The sequence below is a fragment of the Oryx dammah genome, unplaced genomic scaffold, assembly GCF_014754425.2.
Source record: "Oryx dammah isolate SB20612 unplaced genomic scaffold, SCBI_Odam_1.1 HiC_scaffold_17, whole genome shotgun sequence".
Lineage (NCBI taxonomy): Eukaryota > Metazoa > Chordata > Mammalia > Artiodactyla > Bovidae > Oryx > Oryx dammah.
In genome coordinates this window covers 60,674,634-60,691,832 of record NW_024070201.1, presented here as the reverse complement: position 1 = coordinate 60,691,832, position 17,199 = coordinate 60,674,634, and the positions used below count along the sequence as shown (strand labels likewise).

Sequence of the window (17,199 nt, the reverse complement as noted above, 5' to 3'; positions counted from 1 at the left end):
GACTGAGCGACTAAGTACAGCATAGGATAGACACTCTCTATTTAACATTAGCGAGTATTGTTAAGTACAGGAGATGACAAAGCAACATGAGCAGTATATATAAGACTGGAATAATGCACATGGAAGTGTTAATAGCTGGTATTGTTGGTTTTTTTTCCTCCTTTGTTTGTGCGTCATCTAAACATTTTCCATAGGACGTTACTTTTGTTCTAAAAGAAAATTAATGCCCTCAAAAGGAAAAACCTTACAGTTGATAGGCCCAACTGATAATATTTTCTAGTAAACATTTTATTTTATGTTGGTTGCCTAAGCTCTGTCTTGATGCCCTTAGTGATGGTACACATTTTGTCAGAAACGGTGCCCTCCTTGAAATACTTTGTGGAGCAGAGCACCTCTGTAGAAATGTACTTTAAATTCTTACTGGTCAAATTCAAACAAAGGCTTCACCTGTTTCTGTCAGTGTGTGTCAAAACCTTTTAAATAAGGAATCCTATTTAAAAAGTCAGTAGGTTTGTGGTAAGGACCTGGATTATTAGGGAAGATTTATTTCCTAGCCAAAAAAAAAGTCTTATTTCCTTTTGAAACCAGTGGTCAAGATTTAATGCAATTGCCTTTGTAAAACTAAAATCAAGATTTCTGAAGACCATTCTCATCCTCTCTTGCTTTTTCTCTTGAAGGTACTGTCCAAGGCAGCAGCCCCACTATGGCTGCTTGGGTTTCAAGGCTGCTTCCTAGGAATGGCCATTCCTTGGCTACAGCATCAGAGAACCAGCGAGCTGAGGATCGCCATCGGCACCAGGAGGCCTATGCGTACTTCTTGCCCATCCAGACGAGGTGGCAGGACAATGACCAGTACGGCCACGTGAACAATGTTGTGTACTACAGCTACTTCGACACGATTATCAACCAGTATTTGATCAGGTAGGTGCGGGCTCTGCATTCCCCATCCTCACGTCTCCTTTCTGGCATGCTCTGGTGGGGGCAAGTGCAGGGCATTCTGGGAGGAGATGCCCATTTTCCTCTAGTGTTTTTGCTGGTATGGCTCCTTTGTTGAGCCAGCTTGAAGTCAGGTTATTCTGGAGAACAGCTGGACCACTAGGTGAGTGAGGAGGATACTGCTGCCCTGCTGCTCCTGCAGTCGCAGGTGTTTGTCTATCTTGGTCCTTTGCACTAAATTGGCAGCAAATGTGCAGGCTTTGAATCTCAATTAAGCAACTACACAACAAGCCATGTAATATCCAAACCCTGAAACTTGAGCAGACAGTAACATCAGCCCTCAAGGCCTTTTTGTGAGGAAAGCAGCTGCTTCCCTCACCGAGGGCACATAAAGGGGAGGAGAGAGAGACTAAAGAGTAAAGATGCATATTGTAGCCTGTGAACACCATGATGACAGGCTTGCTGCCTGAAGTGTGTTTGCAAGATTGGTTAGTGTATGTTTGTTAATATCATTCTCTATATGAAAGACTGGGCTGCACAGAGTGCTGTGTAAATCCCAGCTCCAACTTGTATTGCCTGTGTAGTTTGGATCAAATTATTTAACCTTATTGAGTCTTTTGTAGAAATAACTCACATATATTGAGAGTTTTCTCTGTGTCTAGCACTGTGAAGCCTTTTGCACAGCCTTTCTTGTTTAATCCTAAAACAACGTGATTAGAGAGTAGCAGATTGTCGGTCCACTGCCTGAACCCCCTTGCCTGTACCTTTCAGGGCATGCTGGCCTGACTGTCAGCTATCAACACTAACATTTCTTTGCCTAAGGACTTTCTCTGGCCACCAGAGCCCCTTTTGCAGGCAGGCCAGAAGTGCAAGGAATCAGTGCTCCCTAAAAGCAACCTTCAATCACTGACTGATGGGAGTTAGTATATAATATGAATACCCCAACTTCCTTACGCCTTGGATAAGCTACCTGAGCTGCACGCTGTACACAGGCTCCTAGGCTTGCCTAATGGGATTAGGCTCCATTTCCCAGATTGGTAACTTGAAAAAAACAGATAAAATTTACATACCATAAAATGTGAAAGTGAAAGTCGCTCAGTCGTGTCGGACTCTTTGCAACTCTATGGACTATACAGTCCATGGAATTCTCCAGGCCAGAATACTGGAGTGGGTAGCCTTTCCCTTCTCCAGGGGATTTTCCCAACCCAGAGAGCAAACCCAGGTCTCCCGCATCACTGGCGGATTCTTTCCCAGCTGAGCCACAAGGGAAGCCCGCCATAAAATGTGCTATTTTAAAACCATTTAAGCATACAATTTGGTGGTTTTAGTATATTCACAATGTTGTCTAGCCATCACCACCATCGAATTCCAGAACTCCATCACCTCGCTCCCCGCCTTAAAAGAAACCCCGTATCTGTTAGTAGACATTCTCAGTTTCTCTCTCCTCCCATCCTCTGTCTCCATAGATTTGCCAATTCTGGACATTTCATATAAATGGAATCATACCATATGTGATCTTTTTGTGTCTGGTTTCTTTCACTTAGCATTACGTTTTCAAGGTTGGTCAATATTGCAGCTTTTATTAGTATTTTGTTTCTTTTTTATGGCCGAATAGTAACCCATTGTATTGTACTGTATTTTGTTTGTTCCTTTGTCATTGGATGGACATTGGGGTTATTTCCACTTTTTGGCTATTATGAATAATGCTGCTATGCATATTTGTGTACAAGTTTTTGTGTGGACATGTTCTCAGTTCTTTTGGGTATGTACCTAGAATGGAATTGCTTGAATCATATGGTAACTCATATATTTAACTTTTGAGTAGCCATCAAACTGTGTTCCATGATGACTTTACCGTTTATATTCCCACCAAAATGATGAGGATTTCAATTTCTGCACATCCTTGCCAATACTTGTTACTATCTGTCTTTTTTGCTTGTCGTCATCCTGGTGGATATGAAGTGGTATCTCATTTTGATTTGCATTTCCCTGATAACTAATGATGTTCAGGATATTACCATGTGCTTGTTGGTCTTTGATATATCTTCTTTGTAAACATACCTATTCAGATCCTTTCCCCATTTTTCAGCTCGGAGTATTTGGATTTCTATTGTTGGGTTGTGAGAGTTTTTATATATTCTGAATACTACACCCTTATTATATCTGATTCACAAATACCTTCTCCCGGAGATCAAGATGTTGGAGTAGAGGGATGTGGAGCTCACCCACTTCCACAAATACATCAAAATACATCTACATGTGGAATAATTCTCAAGAATATCTACTGAAAGCCTGCAGAATATCTCATGCAACCAAAGCTGCAAGAAAGATCCCCAACCCTAACCCCACCTGCTTGGGAAAAAGGGAAAAGACAAATACTTTCTCCCATTCTGTGTTTTTTTTTTTTTCACTTTCTTGGTAGTGTCCATTGACATGCATGAGCTTTTAATTTTGATGATAGTGGTAACTTCTTAAATAGCAAATGCTTTATTGGCTACTTTCTCCTCTTGTCCCTTTCCCACTTCTGCAGGATGATTTAATCTATACGATGTACCTTATAGTTTGCACTCACAGTACAAATTTGCTATGTATAGAGAAACTAAATGTCTTCTTTCTTCAAAAGAATAGAGCAGCTTGAAACTGCCTGGTTCTCCCATATGCTGTGTGGTCCTGAACTGTCACAGTAATTCTACTTTGTGTGCACCTGTCAGTGAGTCCTCTCGAATTGGCTTACACTTGCTTACTTATGAATAATAAATGTTTTTTTCAGCACTCATGTTAGCTTTTAGGAGAATGTGTGGTTTATACTTTGAAATCCACAGCAGGAGGTAAAAACAGTATTTGAGGCTTTTTTGTAATTTCACATCATTTGTCACATAGGAAAACTTGACAATGAATTTTCCCAACTCGCTCCAGGGCTACTTACTCTTTTTAAAAGGAGGATCAGCCTTGTAATTTCTTTGGGTTGACTCTTAACTTTATTGCAGTTGAGAGCTAGTGGTGTGTCTTAGTTTAGGTTGCTAGGTGTGTGTGTGTGTGTGTGTGTGTGCAAGTTGCTTCATTCATGTCTGACTGCGATCCCATGAACTGTAGCCTGCCAGGTTCCTCTGTCTGTGGAATTCTGCAGGCAAGAATACTGGAGTGGGTAGCCGTTTCCTCCTCCAGGAGATCGTCCCAACCCAGGGATCAAACCTGCGTCTCTTATGCCTCCTGCATTGGCAGGCAGGTTCTTTACCACTAGTGAGTGCCACCTGGGAAGCCCTGGGTTGCTCCAATAGAAATACAAATTACTGGCTTGAATAACAAGTTTCTTTCTCCCAGTTCTGGATGCTGGGAAGCCTAGATCAGGGTGCCAGCGTGGGCGAGTTCTAGGAAGGGCCCTCTTCTTGGTTTACAGACACCTGCCTTCTCGCTGTATCCTCTTATGACCAAGAAATGAGAGACAGAGCCACCCTCATGACCTCATCTCAACCTGATTACCTCCCAGAGACTCTACCTCCTTCCTAATACATTCCATCAAAGGGTAGGGTTTCAATATGTGAGTTCGAGGGGGAACGCAGACATGCAGTCTAGGACATCGCTTTTGTGCCTTCTGAAGTCTTCCATTTGTAAATGGGCCTTCTAGAAAGGCAGTATGCAGATAACGGTTGAGTCCTTCACCCAGTGGAGATTATGTCTGTGTGGTCTCAATTCGTTATCAACCGTTTCTTCCAGGTTCTGCTTCTGCCAGTCTTGGGGGTAGGGAAGGGGGTTGGCAGCATGTGAGGAAGAATTTCTGCCACGGTAGTGTCCTGTTTCGTGTAGAAATCCCCAGATATTACACATTGACTCCAAAACTGTGACAATACCCTGACCATTGTGGCCAGAGACGTCCTGATCCTGACAAAAAGTAGACTCACCTTCATACGCTTCCTGAGAGATCTGAGGGTTGTGTAATAGGCTGCTCACTCGACTGTCAGAAGCCAAGCCAGCACCAGAGAGGTGTGAGGACCCTGGGAAGACCAGCCAGGGAGAGGCAGGCTCATTTTGTCAGTGCGAGGGAGGCAGCTGGTCAGGTGGAAGTGGTGCCTCCCAGCCTGGCCTGCTCGCTGGCCCTCTTCCACCTGGCTTTTCTAAGGAAGGGCGGCTCTGCACATGTGCCAAACACTGTGGGATAATCAATGAACCACACCCGTGTGTAGAAGACTCCCTCTTTGAGGAGGGTTTTCTCCAGGAGAGAGAACCAGGGTGTGATGGAGGGTTTGGAGGGGGAAGGAGAGAAAGAGTAGAAGAGGCCATGCAGACTGCCCAAAGTTCCCATCACTTTGACATGCAGAAGGGGTTAAGTCATTCTTGAATAGTTTATTGCTCATCAATTGTAATTAAATATGTTTATATTAAATTATGTTCTGTAATTAATGTAAAATCCTTTAGCCTATGCTGTTATTAGAACCAGATGCTGAAGTACCAACAGTATTTCAACATGACTGTGCTGCCTTGCCAGCTGTCTAACTGTAATTACTTTAATCTCAGCTTGTTATCTAATTATCACCTTTGTAAAGAGAAAAGTACTCTCTAATGCTTACTGATTGTTTCAGATGACGATGAAGAGCAGGGAACAGCTGTCAGAGATCGTGGGCCCTGCTTATCACCACGAAGGAACTTATCCTGAAACCTAGTCTGGGCCAAACTGCTGAAAAAAGATGTCCCCGGCAGGAACTGGGGACTGGCCAGTAAGGGGAGACAGCTGGTGTGCTGGTTAAGGGTGTGGCCCCTGTGGATAGACTCTCAGGTGACATCTGCCTCCTCCAGTGAGGCTGGGGGGACAGGTTAGTTAATCTGTTTAAGACTCAGTTGTCCCATCTGTAACATGGAGACATTAGTAATACTAGAATCTACCTCGAGGATTGCTGTGGAGACCAAATGAGATACAGCATATGAAGCCGTCAGCACAGTGTCTGATAAAATATACATACTTAGTAAATGTTAACTATTTTTTCTTTTTGATAAAAGTCAGTGTTGGTGTTCAGTATTTCCATCTTGGTCTTTGAAACAATTGAAATGGGTGTCTAAATGCCAGCAGCTTGACATGACCAGTGTGTTTTCCAAGTAATGCTGAAGTCTGTCCTTTTGGGACTGAAATTTACCTTTGCATTGCTTATTAAAAAATGGTTCACCCAACAAATGTAGATAAGTATTGTCAGGGAGATCTTGAAGCTCTGGAGGGGAAATAAACTGTTTTGGAGTATCCTTCAGTACTTTATGCATGCACTTACATTTCAGCAATTGATTTGGTAACTGTATTTCATTCCAAAATAATCATTAAAACAGATAGTCTTAGGATGTTTATTAAGCCTTTACTATCCTCTCGGCTTTGGCTCTCAGGGCTGCACTGGCATCAGAGGGGAGCTGGCAGTCTCTTTCTGCTGTGAAATAGAACCTCTGTCTGTCCAGTTGACTGTGAGGTCCTTGAGGGCAGGATAGGACCTTCATCATTCTTCTGTATCCTGAGTAGATTGCTTTGCCTGGCAGGTATTTTGTTCTCCCTCAGTAAGTATTCCTGAAAGAACTAAACAAAAGAACTCAGCCTCAGACCATGCTGATCACCCAGGGTTTTTTCTTTCCCAGGCAGGAAGAAACACTGCCTCCTGGGGCTGCAAGGCAGGTCTCAGTCTCCCATGCTTGTTTTTGCCACCTATTACTGGGCTCCCGTGGTGGCTTAGATGGTAAAGAATCCACCTGCAATGTGGGAGATCTGGGCTTGATCCCTGGCTGAGAGGATCGACTGGAGGAGGGGATGGCAACCCACTCCAGTTTCCAGGTGGCTGTAGTCGTAAAGAACTCGCTTGCCAGTGCAGAAGACGTAAGAGACGCAGGTTCAATCCCTGTAACCTTCTCAGGGTCAGGAAGATCCCTGGAGGATGGCATGGCAACCCACCCCAGTATTCTTGCCTGGAGAACCTCGTGGACAGAGGAGCCTGGTGGGCTACAGTCCATAGGGTTGCAAAGAGTCAGACACAACTAAAGTGACTTAGCGTGCACACACTGCATCCTCATGCCAGGAAACCACAAAGCAGGCCGGCAGGGAGAAAGATCAGAGCAGGCAGTGGGGTCTGACCTTCATGGTGACACATCGACCGTGTGTGGTTCAGCAGCAAGAGGAGCAGGAGGCCTGAACTGACCCACCCCAAGGCAGGCCACCTGAGAAGGGCAGAGTAGCGGGTCTTTATTGTCAGGAATGCCCAGGTGCAGAGAGGGCTGCTTTGCGAGAAGGCTCTTACTATTCATCAGAACAGAAATACTACGAACCCCATATAAACGCCCTTCAGTAGAAGGCACACACCCAACTCTGGAGTTATTCTTGGTTACAGTATATTTGGCGCTTCCCTGATGACCCAGTGGTAAAGAATCTGCCTGCAGTGCAGGAGGGGCAAGAGACATGAGTTTGATTTCTGGGTCAGGAAGATTCCCTGGAGGAGGGCATGGAAATCCACTCCAGTATTCTTGCCTGCAGAATCCTATGGACAGAGGAGCCTGGTGGGCTACAGTCCATGGGGTCGCACAGAGCTGGACATGACCGAAGTGACTTAGCATGCATGCCCACGCAGTATATTTGGGTATTGAAGGAAATAGCCTAAAATGAGAGCATCGACCCAGCAGCAGATACCTTAAGTCTCTGTCTGAGCCTCATCTCCCATCACTCCTCTCACGATTTCTTTGTCTCTTGCGATGGTAAAACCCCCTGGGGTTGCTCACCAGCCATGTGCTGATTCGCAGCTCTGTGCATTTGGTTCAGCTGTTGCCTCTACCTGGAACACCCCTGCACCTATTCTTCAGTAGTCCACCCTCCCCACCGCCTGTCGCAGATATTAATAGGACTCGTGGCCATTTTCTGTATCCCCGTAGGATCCTGGCTTTTCTGTACCAGAGACCCAGAAACTTTCAGTAAACAGCCAGATACGAAGTATTTTTGTCCTGGTGGTGGGCTATGTAGCAGCCCTGAGACTCTGCTGCTGTGGTGGGAAGGCAGCCGTAGACAGCATGTGGTTGAATCAAGGAAACCTTAGTGGAGTTCCCTGCTTGTTCTGCTTCTCCATGCTCTTGTGGTTTCACAGTCCAAGTGACTCTTCTGGCTGCTTCGTCAAGATCGTTAATGCAGTATCACTGAGCTTTTCCTCTCCTGATGACGTGGCACCCAAATTTGAACTCCTCAGACTAGGGACTGCAGTGTCTTAGCCTTGCTTTCCTCACAGAGCAGAGCTGAGAAAGCTTGTGCATACAGGTGGTTTGTTTTAGAAATGGATCCCCAAGGAGAAGAAAGGAGGCCCAGGAGGAGTGAACTCGAAGGAAGGGCAACCCAGTATTACTGAGCTGATCAGCAGAGTGGGCAACAGCAGCCAGATCCCACTGAGCATCACCCTCCCCTCCAGGAGCTGCATAGAATGGGTCTCAGAGTTCTCTGCCCACAGGACAGAAACAGGAGCATTTATCCGCTGGCTCCATCCCTCCTTGGTCAAGATTTGCCCCATGGAGTGTTAGCTCCTTTCTCCTCCAAGGGTGTACATGTGTTAGATTGACTGAGCAGATTTCTGCAACCCTAGGTCAGAAAGTGGGAGACTCTCCATGCTGTCCAGGCAAGAGGCTGCCCAGTCATGCCTGAGCACCAGCAGGGTTGGTTGCTGCAGCAATGGCTGGAATTCAAAATGGGGAACTAGAAGAGGTGAGGCCACTCGGCAGAGATGTCCGAACGTGTACTGTACTGTTCTGTTGCCCAGCATAGTTAGTTGCATGTCCAACAGCAGTGGTTAAGAGGGCAGCTGTGGGTGCCAGACTGCTCAGGTTTTATTCCTGGTGCTTCTTCTTACTGATTGTGTCGTCTCAGGCAGCCTCCTTAGCCCTCACTTCTTCATTCCTCTCTAGAGTAGGGATTATAGTTCTTACTTCAAAGGCTGTTGTGAGGGACAGGATGCTTAGAAAGGGGCCCATGTTACGTGCTTAGCCAATGATAGTAAAGTAAAATCGCTCAGTTGTGTCCGACTCTTCGCGACCCCATGGACTGTAGCCTACCAGGCTCCTCTCTCCATGCGATTCTCCAGGCAAGAGTACTGGACTCAGTTGCCATTGCCTTCTCCAGGGGATCTTCCCGACCCAGGGATCGAACCCAGGTCTCCTGCATTCCAGGCAGACGCTTTAACCTCTGAGCCACAAGGGAAGCCTTCAGCCAATGATAGGTACTTAATAAATACTGAAGGGTTTTTGACAGTGGGCTTTTGTAAGCCAATACTTCTATCTTTGTTTATTTTTTAATGTTTGAATAAATACATTTAATACTCCTGTCAAAAGAGTATTGAAATACTGAAATACCTTACCAAATAAAAGCATTAAATAAATCTTTTTCATTAGAAATGGAAAAATAGAAAATAAGAAAGAAAAAGACACAAAACATCAACCTACTGCTGAGATTGAGTATGACATTAACCTCTGAGCCGCCTAGCACCCAAGAAAACAAGAGAAACAAGCTGTATAGTTCTTATTATCTGATAAGAGAAAACATATTATTTCTTCCAGAAAAAACAAACTTTTTTCTCTCAAATTAAATTCTAAAGGGAACTTAAAGAAATTTACTAAGGAGGCTTGAGAAACAAAATCAAAAGGATGTAACTAGTGTGGAAAGAGGGATTTTTATCTGTTGCAGGTCTGACTGGTACTCGCCGTGTGTGGGTGCTCACTGGACAGATGAAAAATGGAAAGTGTTTTCAGGGGCAGATTTTCTTTCGAAAGAGCTGGTATCCTACCTCTGATAATGGGTATAAAAGCGTGACTCTTAAAGAATCTGCTTGCAATGCGGGAGACCTGGGTTCAACCCCTGAGTTGGGAGGGCATGGAGGAGAAGAATACCCACTCCAGTATTCTTGCCTGGAGAATCCCATGGACAGAGGAGCCTGGCAGGCTACAGTCCATGGGGTTGAAAAGAGTCGGACATGACTGAGCAACTCATCACAGCACAGCGTAAGATTTGGAGCCAGCGTGGAGGACGGAGGTGAGTGGGTCTGCCCCTGGGGATGTGTGTGGGGGACTGGGGGATAGGCGGCAGGCCTTTCAGCTGCCTGCTTGCTCAGAAAGCTGGCCTGACCCCACCGGCCTCTGCTGCTTCCTCCTTCCAGGTCTCCTTCCTTGGTCCTCCACCCCAGGCTTACTGAGCAGACTCTTTCTGCATCTTCCTGAGGACAGTCTTGCCCGTCCTCCCAGCGTGAGGCTTCCCTGGCTGGGGTGGCCCTGGGTGTCCTAGTCAGCCAGACACCGCACAGGGCTCTGCCTTTCTAGTCTCATCTCTGAGACCCTGTATGGACCGTGTGCCCTCTTGAGTACATTTGTATCTCGGGGTCTCCGTTTCCATATAGTTTCTCCATCAATGTGAAGTTCTCAGTTCAAATATTATGATCTACCTCCCCGAGTCCACAGAAATCTCATTATAAGTAAGATAATCTCATTTGCCGGTGTGTGCTATAACCCACAGGCTCGGAAACGTCCAGATCCAGGATGCCTGGGAAGTCGGGCTGTCAGATTAATATACTGTGTGAAAATTGGGGCCAGAGGTCACCAGTCTCTTGATACACAAATCTCCCTCTGAGAATCTCATTTCATTCAGACTATCAGTTAGATTAGAAATACCCTAATTATCCCACTGAAATTAAATTACTTTATGTTAGGGTGATATAATGAACAACCATAAAGAGTAGATATACAACCAGTCATCTTATTAGTCACAGCAAGACCAGACCGTACACTAAATGGACCTTGCTGACTATTGTCAGCTATCCCTGTCTTCATTAAAAAAAAAAGGGCAAGGGAAAGAGGAAGATGAGCGAGTTCTTGTGATTTTGTTTGGTGGGCTCCTGCTGCATTTCTCCTCTGAGCTGCTAAGAGTTTCTCCCCGGAGGCACTGCTTCTGGTCATTAGTGGGGGGAAAGAGCTATAAAGCAGCCACTGTGCTCCTGACTTATTCATCCCCCTGGCATTGGGAGGTCTCATGACTTACACGACAGGACCAGGCATCCACAGTCCTTCACTTTCTTTTAAAAAATTTTTTACTTTTAATTTTTATCAGAATATAGTTGCTTTATAATACTGTTAGTTTCTACTGTATAGCAAAGTGAATCAGCTATGCATATACATATATTCCCTCTTTTTTAGATTTCCTTCCCATTTAGGTCGCCACAGAACCCTGAGTAGGGTTCCCTGAGCTATACAGTAGGTTCTCATTAGTTATCTGTTTTATACATAGTGTCAATAGTGTATTAATATATATGCCAATTCCAAACTCCAATTCATCCCATCCTCCCTTTCCCTCTTTGGTGTCTATATGTTTGTTTTCTACATCTGTGTCTCTGTTTCTGTTTTGCAAATAAGATCATCTATACCATTTTCTAGATTCCATATATATGTGTTAATATACAATATTTGTTCTTTTTCTAACTTACTTCACTCTATATAACACTTTCTAGTTCCATCTGTGTCTCTACAAATGACCGAATTTCATTCCTTTTAATGGCTGAGTAATATTCCATCATATATATGCGCCACATCGTCTTTATCCATTGCTCTGTTGATGGACATTTAGGTTGATTCCACGTCCTGACTGTTGTAAATAGCGCTGCATGAACAGTGGGGTGCGTGTGTCTCTCTGAGTCATGCTTTTCTCTGGGTATGTGCCCAGTGGTGGGATTGCTGGGTCCTGTGGTAGTTCTGTTTTTAGTTTTTAAAGGAACTTCCATACTGTTCACTTCTTAATTCCAGAAACCTTCCCAGCACCTGTCAAGTGATACGGCTTTGTTGCCAGGGTGCACCTGTCCTCCTAGAAGGACTAACCTCTATCAGTTGTATTTGTTACAGTAAAGAATGCTAGCAACTATAATGAATTACCTCCAAATCTCAGTGACTTAATACAACAGAATTTTACTTCTTGCTTAAATCACTGTCAAGTAGAGGTGTGTGTGTGTGTGTGTGTGTGATGTTTTGTCCATTCAGTTACTCAAGAACTCACCTTGTGGTTTTGAGCTCCCATAGATCAGATTTTTTAAGAGCAGAGCTGTTGACATCTTGGGGACAGATGATTCTTTGTTGTGGAGGACTGTCCTGTGCCTTGTAGGATGCCTAGCTGCGTCTCTGGCCTCTACCTGTTAGATGCCAGCTGGACATCCTCCCAGTGTGACAGCCAAATATGCCTCCACATATTATCAGATGTCCCTGGGGGAGGGGGACAAAATTGTCCTGAGAACTACCAAATAGCCAGTACTATCATTTTAAAGTGCATATACCTTTGAACTTCTCTCTCAGGCAGAGGATGTATAGATACATTTGGGAAGAGATCACTGTGTGTGCTGATGACCCATCATTGGACTTGGTACCTCAAAGCTTATTTTATCCGTGTTGTTGTCTGTGTCCTATGGGCCATTTCCCAGAGAGGAGAAGGGATGTACTGTCTGGTTTACTAACTTATTGCCCAGGTGATAACATCACACCTTAAAATTGTGCAACTAGGTAATTCTGTAGCGGAAAGAGTTTGGGGGTTGGACACTCGTATCCTGAATTCCTGAGTTGGCTGCGCCATTGCCCTTGTGATTATGGGTGAGTCAGGTCACTGCCAGGGTAAGTGAGACTCTGAACACCTACTTCCCTTGATGGGTTTTGGCAAACAACTCCCTCTCCCACATCCCTTCTAATCTGGCTGACATGCTGCAGCCAGAGAGACCTTTTCTTTCTTTTATTTTTTTTTTCCAGAGAGACATTTTCGAATGGCCCTCATCCCCTTTCCAACTTTTCCATGGCATCCACTTGGCATTTCAAATAAAGGCAAAGCTCCTCCACAGGTCCTGCAGAGCCCTGCAGGGTCTCCCCTTTTTCAGGCTCCTTTGGAATCTGTTCCCCTGTTTTACCAAGCTTAATGTATCCTAGCCTTCCCCCTCCCCCACCCAGCTTTCACCAAGCCCCTGACCTTGTTGGGCTTTGCCTATGCTGTGCCCTCTGCCTCAAGGGTTTCCCTTCTCTCTTCTCTTGGTTCTGATCTTTTAGTTCTCAGCTGTATGGTCACTTTCTTGGGGATGTCTTCTGGATGCCCTGACCAGCTCTAATCCCCCTCTCCTGGGCTTTCTCTCAGCTTCGCCCACAGGAGCCTGTTGTCAGAGTTGCAGTTTTACGTTCATTGAAACAGCCATTTGAATGCATCCTGTCTCTGTCATTTGTAATCACCACAGGAGCTGTGAGTCAGGTCATATCCCAGGGCCTGGCAGAGTGCCTGGCACATAGTAGGTGCTAATACCTTTTTCTTGCATGAATGAATTAGAGATTTGAGCTGTCTGGAAATATTAGTCAATCAGGCCTGACACTGAAATGCAACCTGTTTGAGTCACTGTAAAACTGCTGACAATTAAGAAATACGATTTCTGTAGTAAGCTCAAGGGGTACCCCCAAGAAAGCTAAGGTGGTCAGTGAATATGGCGTGGCATTCGGTATATTAGTCAGCCTGACTGAATCATTTCTACTGGAAATCTCATTAGAACTCAGAAACCCCACAGCCTTCCAAAACCTTTTATGTATAAATGCTTGTACCTGGGCAATCTGTAGGCAGCTAGCAACGCCTAGGATCCTGACTGTGGTAGAAAGTAGAGTTTGCAGGTCAGCAGCCTGGTTTGGGGGAGGGGAAGACTGCTAACCGCGTGGCTGTGACTCCAGTGCTCTCAGTCCACTCATTCCCTCCCCAGGTTAAGGGATGGGGTGAGTAGTCCGTGAGCGTCTAGATACCAAAGTCAGTCGGAGGAAGGATATGCAGTCTCACAAGAGCCTCAGTCTCTTACAGTTCACAGCATGTGGCCACCTCTCAGCTCTGAACAGAGTGAGGTATGAAGTCATTTGCAAAGGGGCGTCTATGAAATTCCATTACACCATGCTTTTCAATTTAAAGGGAAAGACCTTTGCGGAAACTAATTTCAGTTGCTTTTAATCATGGAGCTTGGAGATGGCAGGCTTTCCCGTCGCTGCAGCTACAAAGGCTCACACTGGTTTGCAGATTTGGTCCTCCTTTGCCCGCCTCAGCTCAGCTCCTGGGTTCCATCTGTGGTTGTTGTATGTCCTCTTAATTTTTGCAATTTTTGAGACAAAAATGAAGCTATTATGTGCAGTGTTCCTGATGAATGTAAATATTTTGCAATCAGAACCCACTTGAAAAGAGAGTCAAATCAAAGTAAATAGGAGGCACTCTTGAAAGGGGAACATCCTGGGGCTGTTTCTTCTCCCCTGCCAATCTCTCCTGCCTCCCAGAGGACTGTCTCTCTGATTCCTTTAGTCCTTTATTCACTCCGGCCCTGGGGTTGTTCCAGATCCAGAGAACGGCAGCCAGGAGTTCTGGAAAGTGAAAAACACCTTGGTAAGAGTCAAGAAATCTGGGTCCAGTCTCAGCTGTCCTGTTTACCAGGTTGAGTGCCTTGGGAAGTTCATTAAATCTTTATGGGTATCTCATTTATCAGATGAAGATAATTAGACTTACCCTGGAGATCATATGAGGTTTGGAGGGAAGATTGGGTTAGATCAAACGTAAGCATGTGGGTCTGCTCATGGATCCGGGGTTGTTAGGGAGTTGGTGATACCCCAGGTTACTTACTGAAGAGCGGTTGCCTCAGTTGAAAAACTGTGCTGACCAGAACCTCTCCAGGATAAATTTCACAGCTGCTTTAAATCCCTTTGGGCTGAACCTTTGCAGCCCTGGAATCTCCTGGGGAAAGTAGGAAGATTCTGGAAAGAATCAGGCACTAATTAACCCATTTTCAGTCATCATCATTTAGCACAGATTTGCTTATCAGATAGGCATTCCCTGATAGCTCAGTTGGTAAAGAATCTGCCCGCAATGCAGGAGACCCTGGTTCAATTCCTGAGTCTGGAAGATCCCCTGGAGAAGGGATAGGCTACCCACTCCAGTATTCTTGGACTTCCCTTGTGGCTCATCTGGTAAAGAATCTGCCTGCAATGTGGGAGACATGGGTTCAATCCCTGGGTTGGGAAGATCCCCTGGAGAAGAGAAAGTCTACCCACTCCAGTATTCTGGCCTAGAGAGTTCCATGAACTATACAGTCCATGGGGTCGCAAAGAGTCAGACATGGCTGAGTGACTTTCACTTTCACTTTCTGGGGGAGAAGAATAGAGTGGGATGTGGAGATAGGTGAGTGTTACAGGTGGGAAGTTTTATGGGGTGTCAGGGGCACCTGGGAGAGGTTGTGAATGTCTTTACAACACAGCGTTCTGGCACTGTGCTCAACCCAGACTTGGTAAGATAAGGTATAAGAGTGACAGATAACACATCAGGTCCTGGATTATTTCACTTGTCAGTGAATATTAATCATTCTTTTTGGCTGTCAGAAACAACACGTTTCCTATAACTGTAGGAAACTCCTCTTCCCCAACACACACGTGTAGAAGCTGAAAATGCCAGGTATTTGTTCTCCCAGCCTCCTTTGCAGCTAAAATGCTGGCACAGGACCCGGGCTTTGTCAGTTCCCCTGCCTCAGGCTGTGAATTGGCAGCTGCCAATGTGTCGATGTAGAGGCTGTGCAGAATCCATCCTGGCCGAGGTGCCGGACCAGTGGCACCCCACGTAAGATGGCAGCTGTGACAGTGACCCCGTCCAGAGTGTTTCAGTGGATAGAGGCTGTGGCGGAGGTGTCTTCAGGGGATTCATTGACTGAACAAGCTCAGCCTATGATGGGCAAAGTGCCTGTGCTAAAGAGTTTGCTATTTACATGCCAACCATCACTTTGTAGAGAGAGGAAGAATCAAGTATTTTCATAATCAGCAGGCTTCAAGCTGTTTGAGTTGAGAACACTATGTCACGTGGAGGTTCAGGACACTGATTCTGGTGTCAGGGGTCAGAGTTCCTATCCCAGATCGTCTAATTAGCCGTGTCACTTTGGGAAATGTATTTACCATTTCTAGGTTTCCATTTCTTTATCTCAAGAATGGGGATAGGAATAGTCCTACCTCATAGATTCATTCTGAGAATTAGGTGAGATAGGGATCATGAGACCAATGGGAACAAAATCAGGAGAGAGAGGTGTCATGAGGATGGTTTCAAGGCGGGAAGGAGAACAGGGCGAACACTGCTGTGAGGCCAAGATGGATGAAGATTGGACTTCTCGATCCAACATCGCTGGAGAGATTAACTAGTGCAGTGTTGGACATAACTCCTATGAGGCTGGTGGGGAGTGTGGTTTGAAGAGGAGATACCAACTGAAGAAACAGACAGAAAGCACAGACAGCTCTCTTTAAGGGTTTGAGAATATGGGGTGGTGTGTGGTCAAGAGAAGTCTTAGTATTTTTTTTGTAATATTAAGATGAGAAAATCATGAACCTACGGTGGATGGAGTTGAGAGGGGGAGGTTGAATTATAAAAAAAGAGAGAAGACTGAAAATGAGAATTCTCTGAGGAACAGAGAGGATGGGACTTAAAGCCCTGATAAAAATCCTGGCCAGGACAGGAGGAGGGACATTGCCATGGAGTCAGAGCAGAGAAGGGAGGAGTGGGCAGGGTGCAGGGGTCACCTAAAGCGGTACTGAAAGCTGAGAGAGTGTGCTGACTTCCTTTCTTTCTGAAATAGTAGATCAAGTCATCTGCTGTGACTGTGGGGTCGCGGGTCAGAGCAGGTCAGAGATTCGAGGAGAGTGGAGAAAGTTAAAATATCAAGGTCAGAGAGACCATGAATATGAGTCAGATACTGGCTAGGTGGCTGTCGCAGGAGATCTCCCCAAATGCTGGGCTTAAACAAGAGAGAGGTTTATTTATCTCTTATCAGCAGTGCAGGTGGAGGGTCTGGGGCTGACGGGGGGCTCAGCAGTATTGAGGGTGGGGGGAGTCAGCCAGATCACACAAGGCTTTGTTGGCCAAGGGAAGAACTTTTTATTCTGTTAGTAAAGATACTGGAAGGGGTGCAGGCAATGGGTAGAGGTCATGGAGGGTGTTGGAGAGGGCACCAGGGAACCCATGCCTGACTAGGGTCTAGAGAGCTGAGACATCCTGGCAGAGTGGAAAGGGCAGGAGTTCCCTCTACCTTTGCCCTCTGAGCACAGAGGAGCTGTGGGTGCTCGCCTGCATAGCCCCAGTTGTGTGGACCTGTTAGTGGAGAGAGGAGGAGGTTTCAGATTTTCTTATCTTAATGCTGCAAAAAAAAAATACTAAGACTTCTCTTGATCACACACCACCGCATACTCTCAAACCCTTAAAGAGAGCTGTCTGTGCTT

At 45.5% G+C, this 17,199-nt stretch overlaps 1 protein-coding gene across 3 annotated transcripts in view; it reads left to right on the top strand.

The window, feature by feature from the left end:
- The window catches only part of LOC120876845, a 202,715-nt gene that overhangs the window by 91,914 nt on the left and 93,602 nt on the right, over positions 1-17,199 (top strand). For all 3 annotated transcript variants that reach the window (XM_040258949.1, XM_040258950.1, XM_040258948.1), the window contains one exon: positions 678-921. In XM_040258949.1, coding sequence (XP_040114883.1) covers positions 704-921 — 218 coding nt within the window. In that variant the 5' untranslated portion in view covers positions 678-703. The remainder of the gene's footprint in view (positions 1-677; positions 922-17,199) is intronic.